Source organism: Triticum urartu, chromosome 6 (genome assembly GCF_003073215.2).
Source record: "Triticum urartu cultivar G1812 chromosome 6, Tu2.1, whole genome shotgun sequence".
Classification (NCBI taxonomy): domain Eukaryota; kingdom Viridiplantae; phylum Streptophyta; class Magnoliopsida; order Poales; family Poaceae; genus Triticum; species Triticum urartu.
Genome location: NC_053027.1, coordinates 336,195,063 through 336,207,366, shown reverse-complemented (window position 1 = coordinate 336,207,366; position 12,304 = coordinate 336,195,063). Strand labels below are relative to the sequence as shown.

Here is a 12,304-nt window from a genome sequence, read left to right as displayed (position 1 = left end):
GCCACCTTCCCTGATGTTATCTACCAAATAAGCAACATGATAGAGGACCGTTCTTCTGAAGTTACCCCTTGTCCTTTCGTAAGTACGATGAAGACCCCGAAGAAAGGATGATGACTTCTTCATGATGGCCTGAAGTAGATAAACGAGGACATCAACGAGAGGGATCAATTTCTTTGAGAAGAGCAACCAAGACCGAGAAGATCCGTTAGAATTTCGTAACCAGAACTATCCCCCTTACCCCACCTCTTAAATCTCGGGACGAGATTTCTTGTAGTAGAGGAGATTTGTAACACCCCCGGTGTCATGCTATAGTGATCACCCTCTGATAATGCCAAGTCACCATGATTAACAAGCCTGGTCAACATTTGATTTCATATCTTATTTCAAATTCCATTTCAAACCAAAATTCAATTGCAAGTGAAATTTAAAGTTTCACTAACTTGGTTGCAAAATAGTCCATCATTTAGTGAATATTCCATAACAATTATTGTTAAGGAAAACAACATCACCTCAATACTAAAATGGGCTCTAGCAATTAAAATAGTGCCAAGTTAGCATATTTAAATACTTGACCTTCTCATCACCGTTCGCCGCCTCGATGCTTAGCGAGTAGAGCTGAAGGAACTTCACGGGGTCGGGGGTGCCGTCGTAGCGTGGAGGCAGGTCCAGCTTGAACTTGCTGGGCCAAACGACGCGGCGCAGCTCCGGGGTGAAGGCGTGGCAGCCCGTCGCACTCACGGGAGCAGGCTGCATGGGTGGAGCTCGATCTTGACGCCCACGCGCCATAGCCTCCAGTGGCGCGCGGTCTTGGCGCGACAGCGCAGGAAGCGCTCGCGCATCACCTTGCGGCCGCTGCACCACCTGGCAGCTTGCCTCATCGTGCACCGGTGCCCCACGCGATGGGCCACGTGGTTGCGCATCACGCCTGGGCTTATGGTCGGCGTCGCGCAGAGGAGGAGGGTGTGGAGCGCCGTAGGCTACGTCGCCTGCCTGGGATGGCGAGGGATGAAGCATGTGGGACGGTGCAGGGGCTTCACCTGTGGCGCTGACAAGCTCGGTAATGCGGCCAAGCCAGTCACCGGCGGGACGATAGTGCAGTAGCTCGCGCGCCATGAGCAGTGATACGTCCATTTTGCATCATGCTTTTATATCGATATTTATTGCATTATGGGTTGTTATTACACATTATGTCACAATACTTATGCATATTCTCTCTTATTTTACAAGGTTTACACGAAGAGGGAGAATGCCGGCAGCTAGAATTCTGGGTTGGAAAAGGAGCAAATATTAAAGACCTATTCTGCACAACTCCAAAAGTTCTGAAACTCCAGGGAAGTCAGTTTTAGAATATATATATATATATATATATAGGGTCGCGCTATTCGTCACCCTGGATGAGGAATAGTTATTCTTCACCCCCTCTATTTTACCATCAATGCACCGTAATTTTACGTTCAGTAAGTTTTATCTTATTTCCAACGTAAAAAGAGACAGTGAGAAAATATATAATCGTCGTAAAAAATATTTTATGTTATGTAAAATTACAAACGTAAAAACATAGTGTAAAATACACATAAACTGCAAATTTTCTTGTCTTATGACCTATATTTTTATTTTCTTATGCAAAATTTTACGTAGTGAATCAATAGGAATGTAACTATTTGAATTCCAAACGTAATTTAATTATGAAATCATCGTAAGATTAACTCGGATGAAGAATAACTTATTATGCACCCTGGGTGATGAACAGTATCATTATATATATAATATTGGGCAAAGGAAGCACCAGAGGGGGGCCACCCACCATCCATGAGGGTGGAGCCGCGCCCTACCACCCTAGGCACGCCCCCCTGTCTCGTGGGCCCCTGGCAGGCCTTCGGTGCCCATCTTTGGCTATATGAAGTCTTTCGCCCTGGAAAAAATCAGAAGCAAGCTTTCGGGACGAAGCACCGCCACCACGAGGTGGAACCTTGGCGGAACCAATCTAGGGCTCCGGTGGAGCTGTTCTGTCGGGGAAGCATCCCTCTTGGAGGGGGAAATCATCACCATCGTCATCACCATCGATCCTCTCATCGGTAGGGGGTAAATTTCCATCAACATCTTCACGAGCACCATCTCATCTCAAACCCTAGTTCATCTCTTGTATCCAATCTTTGTCTCAAAACCTTAGATTGGTACATGTGGGTTGCTAGTAGTGTTGATTACTCCTTGTAGTTGATGCTAGTTGGTTTACTTGGTGGAAGATCATATGTTCAGATCCTCTATGCATATTAATACCCCTCTGATTATGAACATGAATATGATTTGTGAGTAGTTGCTTTTGTTCCTGAGGAGATGGGATAAATCTTGCTATAATTAGTCATGTGAATTTGGTATTCGTTCGATATCTTGATGATATGTATGTTGTCTTTCCTCTAGTGGTGTCATGTGAACGTCGACTACATGATACTTCATAATTGTTTGGGCCTAGGGGAAGGCATTGGGAAGTAATAAGTAGATGATGGGTTGCTAGAGTGACAGAAGCTTAAACCCTAGTTTATGCGTTGCTTCGTAAGGGGCTGATTTGGATCCATATGTTTCATGCTATGGTTAGGTTTACCTTAATACTTATTTTGCAGTTGCGGATGCTTGCAAGCGGGGTTAATCATAAGTGGGATACTTGTCCAAGGAAGGGTAATACCCAAGCACCGGTCCACCCGCATATCAAATTATCAAAGTACCAAACGCGAATCATATGAGCGTGATGAAAACTAGCTTGACGATAATCCCCATGTGTCCTCGGGAGCGCTTTCCTTTATATAAGAGTTTGTCCAGGCTTGTCCTCTTCTACAAAAAGGATTGGGCCACCTTGCTGCACCTTATTTACTTTTGTTACTTGTTACCCGTTACAAATTACCTTATCACAAAACTATCTGTTACCGATAATTTCAGTGCTTGCAGAGAATACCTTACTGAAAACTACTTATAATTTCCTTCTGCTCCTTGCTGGGTTCAGCACTCTTACTTAGCAAAAGGACTACAATAGATCCCCTATATTTGTGAGTCATCAAGACTCTTTTCTGACGCCATTGCCGGGGAGTGAAGCGCCTTTGGTAAGTGGGATTTGGTAAGGAAAGATTTATATAGTGTGCTGAAATTTACTGTCACTTGTTACTATGGAAAGTAATCCTTTGAGGGGCTTGTTCGGGGTATCTTCACCCCGACCAGTAGAGCAAAGATTTTCTCCTCAACCTACTGAACCTACTGAAAATGTTTACTTTGAAATTCCTTCGGGTATGATAGAGAAACTGCTAGCTAATCCTTATGCTGGAGATGGAACATTACATCCCGATTTGCACCTAATCTATGTAGATAAAGTTTGTGGATTATTTAAGCTTGCAGGTATGCCCGAGGATGTTATCAATAAGAAGGTCTTCCCTTTATCTCTGAAGGGAAAGGCATTGACATGGTTTAGGCTATGCGATGATATTGGATCATGGAACTACAACCGATTGAAATTGAAATTTCATCAGAAGTTTTATCCTGTGCATCTGGTTCATCGTGATTGTAATTATATATATAATTTTTGGCCTCGCGAAGGAGAAAGCATCGCTCAAGCTTGGGGCAGGGTTAGGTCAATGTCATATTCATGCCCCAATCATGAGCTCTCAAGAGAAATTATTATTCAAAAAATTTATGCTCGGCTTTCTCTCGATCAGTGCTCCATGCTCGATACTTCTTGTACTGGATCTTTTATGACGAAGACTATTGAATTCAGATGGGATTTATTGGAAAGAATTAAACGCAACTCTGAAGATTGGGAACTCGACCAAGGTAAGGAGTCAGGTATAACACCTAAGTTTGATTGTGTTAAATCTTTTATGGATGCCGATGCTTTTTGTGAATTTAGCACTAAATATGGACTTGACTCTGAGATAGTAGCTTCTTTCTGTGAATCATTTGCTACTCATATTGATCTCCCTAAGGAGAAGTGGCTTAAATATCATCCTCCCATTGAAGTAAAAGTAGTTGAACCTATTAAAGTTGAAGAAAAGACTATCACTTATAATGTTGATCCTATTGTTCCTACCGCTTATCCAGAGAAACCACCATTCCCTACTAGAGTAAAGGATCATGCTAAAGCTTCAACTGTGGTTCGTAAGAGTAATACTAGAACACCTACACCCTCTGAGAAAATTAAAGTTGAACATAATATTGCTATGGTTAAAGATCTCTTGCCCGATAATATTGATGGGCATATTATTTACTTTTGTGATGAAGCTGCTAGAATTGCTAGACCCGATACTAAAAATAAACATAGACCTGTTGTAGGCATGCCTGTTATTTCTGTTAAAATAGGAGATCATTGCTATCATGGCTTATGTGATATGGGTGCTAGTGCGAGTGCAATACCTCATTCTTTATATGAAGAAATTATGCATGATATTGCACCTGCTGAGTTATAAGGTATTGATATTACAATTAAGCTTGCCAATAGAGATACTATTTCACCGGTTGGGATTGTTAGAGATGTTGAAGTCTTGTGTGCGAAAGTTAAATATCCTGCTGATTTTCTTGTTCTTGGTTCCCCATAAGATGACTTTTGCCCCATTATATTTGGTAGACCCTTCTTGAATACTGTTAATGCTAAGATAGACTGCAAAAAGGATATTGTTTCTGTTGGTTTAGGGGATATGTCTCATGATTTTAATTTTGCTAAATTTCATAGACAACCCCATGATAAAGAATTGCCTAGTAAATATGAAATTATTGCTCTTGATTCTATTTGTCGTGCCTCCTAATGATCCTTTAGAACAATATTTGCTAAACCATGAAAAATGATATGTTTATGAATGAAAGAAGGGAAATAGATGAAGTATTCTTTAAACAGGGACCTATTTTGAAACACAACTTGCCTGTTGAAATTCTAGGGGATCCTCCTCCGCCAAAGGGTGATCCCGTGTTTGAGCTTAAACCATTGCCTGATACTCTTAAATATGATTATCTTGATGAAAAGAAGATATATCCTGTCATTATTAGTGCTAACCTTTCAGAGCAAGAAGAAGATAAATTATTGAAAACTATGAAGAAGCACCGTGCTGCTATTGGATATATTCTTGATGATCTTAAGGGCATTAGTCCCACTCTATACTAGCATAAAATAAAATTAGAGAAATACGCTAAACCGGTTGTTGATCGCCAACGACGGTTAAATCTTAAGATGAAAGAAGTGGTAAGAAAAGAAATACTAAAGTTTATGGAGGCAGGTATAATTTATCCCGTTGCTGATAGTCTGTGGGTAAGTCCCGTCCATTGTGTCCCTAAGAAGGGAGGTATTACTGTTATTTCTAATAATAAAGATGAATTGATCCCACAAAGAATTCTTACAGGTTATAGAATGGTAATTGATTTCCGCAAACTAAATAAAGCTACTAAAAAGGATCATTATGCTTTACCTTTTATTGATCAAATGCTAGAAAGATTATCTAAACATACACATTTTTGCTTTCTAGATGGTTATTCTGATTTCTCTCAAATACCTATGTCAAAAGAGGATCAGGAAAAGACCACTTTTACTTGCCCTCTCGGTACCTTTGCTTATAGACATATGCCTTTTGGTTTATGTAATGCACCTGCTACTTTTCAAAGATGTATGACTGCTATATTCTCTGACTTTTGTGAAAAGATTGTTGAGGTTTTCATGGATGATTTCTCCGTATATGGAACTTCTTTTGATGATTGCTTAAGCAACCTTGATCGATTTTTCCAGAGATATGAAGAAACTAATCTTGTCTTGAATTGGGAGAAGTGTCACTTTATGATTAATGAAGGTATTGTCTTGGGGCATAAAATTTCTGAAAGAGATATTGAAGTTGATAAAGCTAAAGTTGATGCTATTGAAAAGATGTCGTGTCCTAAGGACATTAAAGGTATAAAAAGTTTCCTTGGTCATGCCGGTTCTTATAGGAGGTTCATTAAAGACTTCTCAAAAAATTTCAGGCCTCTGACTAATCTCTTACAAAAAGATGTTCCTTTTGTCTTTGATGATGATTGTGTAGAAGCATTTGAAATACTTAAGAAAGATTGGATTTCTGCACCCATTGTTCAGCCACCTGATTGGAATGTACCCTTTGAAATTATGTGTGATGCTAGTGATTATGATGTAGGTGTTGTTTTAGGACAAAGAGTTGATAAAAAATTAAATGTTATCCAATATGCTAGTAAAACTCTAGACAATGCTCAAAGAAATTATGCTACTACTGAAAAAGAATTTTTAACAGTTGTGTTTGCTTGTGATAAGTTCAGACCTTATATTGTTGATTCTAAAGTAACTGTTCACACTGATCATGCTGCTATTAAATACCTTATGGAAAAGAAAGATGCTAAACCTAGACTTATTAGATGGGTTCTCTTACTACAAGAATTTGATTTGCATATTATTGATAGAAAAGGAGCTGAGAACCCCGTTGCAGACAACTTGTCTAGGTTAGAGAATGTTCTTGATGACCCACTACCTATTGCTGATAGCTTTCCTGATGAACAATTAGATGTCATAAATGCTTCTCGTACTGCTCCATGGTATGTTGATTATGCCAATTACATTGTTGCTAAATTTATACCACCTAATTTCACATACCAGCAAAAGAAAAAGTTTTTCTATGATTTAAGACATTACTTCTGGGATGACCCACGCCTTTATGAAGGAGTAGATGGTGTTATTAGACGTTGTGTACCTGAGCATGAACAGGAACAGATCCCACGCAAGTGTCACTCCGAGGCTTATGGAGGACACCACGCTGAAGATAGAATTGCACATAAGGTATTGCAATCCGGTTTTTATTGGCATACTTTCTTTAAGGATGCCCGTAAGTTTGTCTTGTCTTGTGATGAATGTCGAAGAATTGGTAATTTAAACCTATAAGGTTCTGGGAAGACTCGTTCCCACGGTTGTCCCTCAGTCGCATGTATTCTTGCCCGTTGGATGCTAGTCAATTCGGTCTTCTACTACGTTTCAGCCGCTGGATCTTCGCTGCTCGTTTTCACCATGCGGTAAGCTCGCATTGACCAATGACAGGTGGGCTCTCACAGTATGCTGGTTGGTTGGGTCAACCGTTTCAAGGTGCGTGTGCGCCGGTAAAATTGACAAATTTGACCTATGAACGAAATCAAATCACAGAATAAACTGCCCATGAAACTATTTCATGCGTCTGACCTTTTTATGTGACGCCCAACACGAAGACGTCACACTACACTGTGCAACGCCTCGTAGATAGGCGTTATACGCCTGGCCAGCGTCCCATTTGCCGTGTGCGCCCTCTCCCTGCACGCCGCGTGCACGCCGTGCCGTTTGCGGGAGAGCGTGCGGCAGCCGCGGATGGTTTGCTTTGTTGCGTGAGCGCCTGCGTCTTTCGCTGCAGGTGGGCTCTATTTCGTTCTGGTCCCATTTGTCTGTCATTCATGTGTGCTGCATTGCGTCTCGTCTGCGACCGATGCATGTGCGCGTGGGGCCTGGCTGACCGATGCATCGTGCGTGAGTCGTGTGTGCCTCACCTTCGTCTACGGTTGGAGAGAGGAGGTGGACTGGCAAAATATCTCATGAGCCTTGGTCGCCTCCGGTTTACCTTCCCCGTCTCCAATACCTACCGCCGTCGCAGCCTCCTCTCGGTTTCTGATGCTGCCGCTCCGATGAAGATTACCACGCCACTGTTGCTTAGATCCCTGGAGAAGGGGAACAGCAGTCGCGCCAGGCGGCATGCCTCGTCCGAGCCGCATGGTGGCCGACACATCGGCGCTTTCATGGTCGGTCCTGGGCGGTGCCTTGTCAGCGTCGTGGATGGCTTGGGCAGCGCCTTGGCATCCAAGAGGGGCGAAGTGGGCCGGCCAGCATGCGTGGGGCGCAAAGGCCACGAGCAGGAAGGAGATGCGCTGGAGGGGATGGAGGAGGAAGTTGGAGGTGGCATCAGCGTCCATGGCGACGCCGCCAAGGGACCCCCCTGCACACCTCAGCGTCCATGGCAACGCCGCCATGGGAACCCCCCTGCACACCTCGGCATGCCTCGTCTGTGCCACATGGTGGCCGAGATGCGGCCGCCCATGCTCTGCCGGTGCCGTCTCATCCTCTTCATCAAGAGGAGGCATCTCTGCCGGACCACGCCTCCCCATCTACCGCACTGTAATGGCCACCTCCTGGATGAGGTATAGCACTGTGTTGACCGTCCTCTGCTGCCCTGGTCCCTAACATCTGCTCCTGCCGAGGTCGGCTGTTCGTCGAGGCATAAAGACACCTCAATTTTCTTTTCTTTTTCCCTATTTCTATTCTTGCATTTGTTTCTTCTTCTTGGACCTCTCTGTATGCTGCTTTAATCTTGTTTATGTATCTGTAGTTACTGATAAAGTACTCATCGAGCTTAGATTAAATTTTATGGGATTGCAGGCTGAGGTGAGCATCATGACGATGAGCAGGCCTGTGGCTGATGTAGAGAGCTCCTTCAACGGGAAGTAGCAGTGCTGGAAGAACTTGAAGATGAGCAGGTCAATTTTGACATGTCCAGTTAGTTCGGGTAACCTTTGCATCTTTACATGTCTTTGCCTTACTGCCATTTTATTTTTGCTGCGTTGCTATTAGGTTCCGAAGTCATGCCTTCGCCTTACTGTCGTGCTGATACTGGATGCCACGTTGAGGAATATTGGGATCACAACTTAACTTAAATTAAATTAGCAATATAGTGTCAATGTGTGTCATCTGAACCTAATGAGATGTTGTTTACTGAAGAACAACCCCTTGCTACTTGCACAGTACGTGAAAAAACACCCTAAATAGATTGAAGAAATCATAATTGACTGTGATTGCATTTAGTTGATGCTTATGTGTATTTCCCATCAGTAGACCAAGTGGGTACTGGGTAATCTTCTATATTTCAAGTCCAAGCTTTCTATTCATTTTTCTATCTTTTTTTGCATATCTTAGTGATCATCTGCAGGGCTGAATTATGCCATTGTTGATGGTGCACAGGTCTATTGCTTGGTAGACCCAGTATTGGCCCTCCTTTCAAGCTCATGTGTTCATCCTAGAGAAAAATCTGGAAAATACGTCTAAACTATCTTTTAATCTGCCTATAGTGTAATGCTATGATTATATATATGGATACATCATATCGATATGTCAAGAGACCTAAAGCCTTAAGAGTTAAAGTGACAAACTGGGACTGATGTCATAATTGCATATGGGCTTTGTTCAATTATTTTCTTGCCTAGAACGATGATGTTTGCAGATGGGCTTGTTCAGTCATAAGAGCTTATCGGTTCAGCTGGCATAATTTTGTTTCTTCAGTGTACTGTGTCTGAGGAAAAAAATATTTTGTTTCCTGTTTAGGTGAATTCATGGCCAAGATGGACGGATTTCTGTTGTGTGGGCTAGAGGTTCTTGAGGTAGAGCACCAGCACCAACTAAGCTTCCATTCTGGTAAAATGTATGACATTCTTGATGAGCATGCATATCTATGGTTTTGTGGACACTGATTTAGTTCCATGCCAGTTTATTTCCAGCGGTTGGTCTGCCTCTTTATAGAGATTTTTATTACTAAAATAAATTAGAAACTGAATGTATACTGCTTTCACCTTCAGTTTGAACATGACATTGTCTTATTTGTGACATAGGTGGAAATTAGCAAGCAGGCTATAGTCGGTGCATGGATGACCAAGTTTACTTATTACTTTATGAAGATGATGATTCCTAAATGGAATTAGGAGCTAGGTCCAGCATGTTGATTGTGCTTCAAGGTACAGTTGTTTGTACCTTATAAAACTAATGCTTTTTATTGGTGTGCATCTTGACCGAAAGCTTGATTCATAGATAGCTTCTCTTTGGCCATGTGATTATTTGAAGATTTTTGCTCTATGTTGTTTCCCTTGATTAGGTTCAGAAGATGATTGCAGCAATTAGTCCAATTAATATTTTGTTCATATGCTTTGAATAAAACTGTGTTCAGAGATCATGTTGTATGCACTTAGGGTGCATCCAATCATTTTTGTAGGTTGAAACACGAGAAGAAGTACTATCTTGCCTGCCTGAAATTGACAGGAGCTTAGTCTGAATGTCGAAGAAATACTGGAATGTAGGATGGAGAGGTTAGCATGCTTACTCCATGTAATAATTTCAGAACTACTGTGTTATAGTAATGTATTTAGCTAAACCTTTCATTCGGCACATCCATAACTCAACCAGTTTATGCATGATGATTTAGGGCGTATTTATTTCCAAAGCAAACAAACTACCGGTCTTCGCTGGGTAAGGATAGGTGTTTGGTACCGAAACAAAAATTTACTTTGTCGGGCTAACTAGCATGCATGGGCTAGACAATCTTGGCACACTGGGAAAACAATGTAATGTTGCAGCATGTCAACATCATGTTCTAAACCATTTTTAGTGGCTGAGAGAAGAAACAATTGTCCAGGCTCATAAGAAAGAGCTTTTAATTTTAGGCCATTGTTTCGACGAGCTGGTGAACAACCTGGGTATCTAATTTTATATGAGCCAGGGAAAGCAATTTTATACCTAACAGCTCTCCCCTGATTTGGATCTTTGTTGGCCGTTCGATCTTGCTCATTTCGGTCAATTGTGCCAGTTCGGTCGTCCGATCCTTGCATCGTGTTATCACCTTGCCTATTTTATTCTCCTCACTTTGTCATGGATTAACATCATATTACTAATTTTTTGTGTTGAACTAACCAGTTTAACAATCAAAATTGATGGCCTTGCATCAACTGTTGTTGTTCTGCTAGCCATAGGCTGCCCTCAGGTTCATAATTCTAAGCTTGGACCATGTGGCCCACCTTAACCAATGCAGCTTGATGACTCCGTGTGGTTGCTAGGGGAACAGGTTGTGCTGATAAAAGTCCATGAATTTTTTATTAGCATCATTATTTTTCAATTTGATCTATTGTTTTCTAGCTTTTCTTGTGTATCAACTTCCATATACGGTACTGTTTGTCAAGCATTACTATTGTTCTCACTTAGAATTTTTTATTTTCTTCTTTGCTACTTTAAATTTAGATGCTCAAGAAATTTGGTAAGTATCATAGTGGTTCGGGCCTTGGTGCTACATGAGACACAATCACCTTCAAAGTACATGTGTGTATTATGGATATTAATGCTTTTGCTCATTCTAATTTTTTACTTAAGGTGGTTACATTTTCTTACTTTTTGCTGAAATAGAGTGAATTCAGTCATGAACATGCATTGATATATTTATTGTTAGTTTATCTTCGTGTTATCGGTATGCTTTCGATGGCTGCAACCTGAACTAATTATATCACTATTCCCATCTTACTTAGTGGCATTGCTATGCTTCACAGTATACAATGTTTTGCATGCCAGTATAATTCATAAGTGGTTTTCGTATTTAGGTGTTATTAATATGGTGAGTGATTGAAGGGGAGGCATGAGGAGAAGAGCAGTCCAAAGGGTGGATGGAGCATGTCACTTGTTGATGTTCTTTCCATTTCCGGACAGAACAGCCGTTCTATGATTTGGGTGTATGTTGATGTGTGAAAGTCAATCATTTGGATTCCCAACTAGACTATTGTGTGTGTTTAATATTTTATTGTGCATTGATAAAATGTTTCAGTGCCCATGTGCACAAGTTAAATTTTGAAATAGATGAAAGGACAACACAGCATAAGGGAGTTTGCCCTTTAGGAAGGTTCTTGTCTGCTGTTGTGATTAAAATTAGGAAATTTATATACCTATAGCAGGATAGTTGCTCAAGCTCAAGTCTTATGTAACATGTAACATCTAAACTATGTTTGTGCTAATAATTTTTCCCATTGAAAAAGGCCATGTTGCACAAGGTAGGTGTTTTTGGTTTTAATTCAGGGAGGTGACACCAATTGTGCGTTTGATCTCCAAATGTGTTTGAACATAATTAAGTCGAGGAACCTCCGCGGTAAAGTTGTATGTCATATACCTCGTGCCATTTTTTGGCTCTATGTTACGCGAATAAGACAACAGAATATGCATGCTACCCTAACTGGTTGCTAAAACCTACTTCTACTAGCAAAGTCAAATATTTTTTGACATGGTCTCTGCACTTGCTCAAACATAAAGTTATTGAAAAATGCAAATATTTTCAACGCGCCCGTGGTATCAAATTGTACTCTGTGCCATTTCGCTCAGGGATAAATTAAAATGTGTGTGAGCGCATCTCATTCTAGACGACAGTCTCCATTTCTTTCTATTTAAGGGGGTACATTTTGTTATCATATGTCCTCGCCCACAACTAAACCAACTAAAACATGAAAATAAATAATCAACGCACACATGGAT

At 41.2% G+C, this 12,304-nt stretch overlaps 1 protein-coding gene across 28 annotated transcripts; it reads left to right on the top strand.

The window, feature by feature from the left end:
- Window positions 1–7,533: 7,533 nt before the first annotated feature.
- LOC125513419 lies at window positions 7,534–11,813 on the top strand. 28 transcript variants are annotated; one of them, XR_007285926.1, is made up of 6 exons: window positions 7,536–8,175; window positions 8,414–8,540; window positions 9,353–9,449; window positions 9,637–10,107; window positions 10,762–10,859; window positions 11,386–11,813. XR_007285926.1 is itself a non-coding variant. In XM_048678541.1 (3 exons), the coding sequence occupies exons 1-2, from the start codon at window positions 7,576–7,578 to the stop codon at window positions 8,480–8,482; spliced, it is 669 nt and encodes a 222-aa protein (XP_048534498.1). In that variant the 5' UTR covers window positions 7,539–7,575; the 3' UTR covers window positions 8,483–8,511; window positions 8,606–9,339. The 28 variants fall into 28 exon arrangements, 1 of the variants encoding a protein (XP_048534498.1); XR_007285921.1 differs by having other exon boundaries at window positions 7,537–8,175; window positions 9,637–9,759; window positions 10,014–10,107; window positions 10,762–11,813; XR_007285930.1 differs by lacking the exon at window positions 10,762–10,859 and having other exon boundaries at window positions 7,537–8,175; window positions 9,637–9,759; window positions 9,991–10,107.
- Window positions 11,814–12,304: the final 491 nt, after the last annotated feature.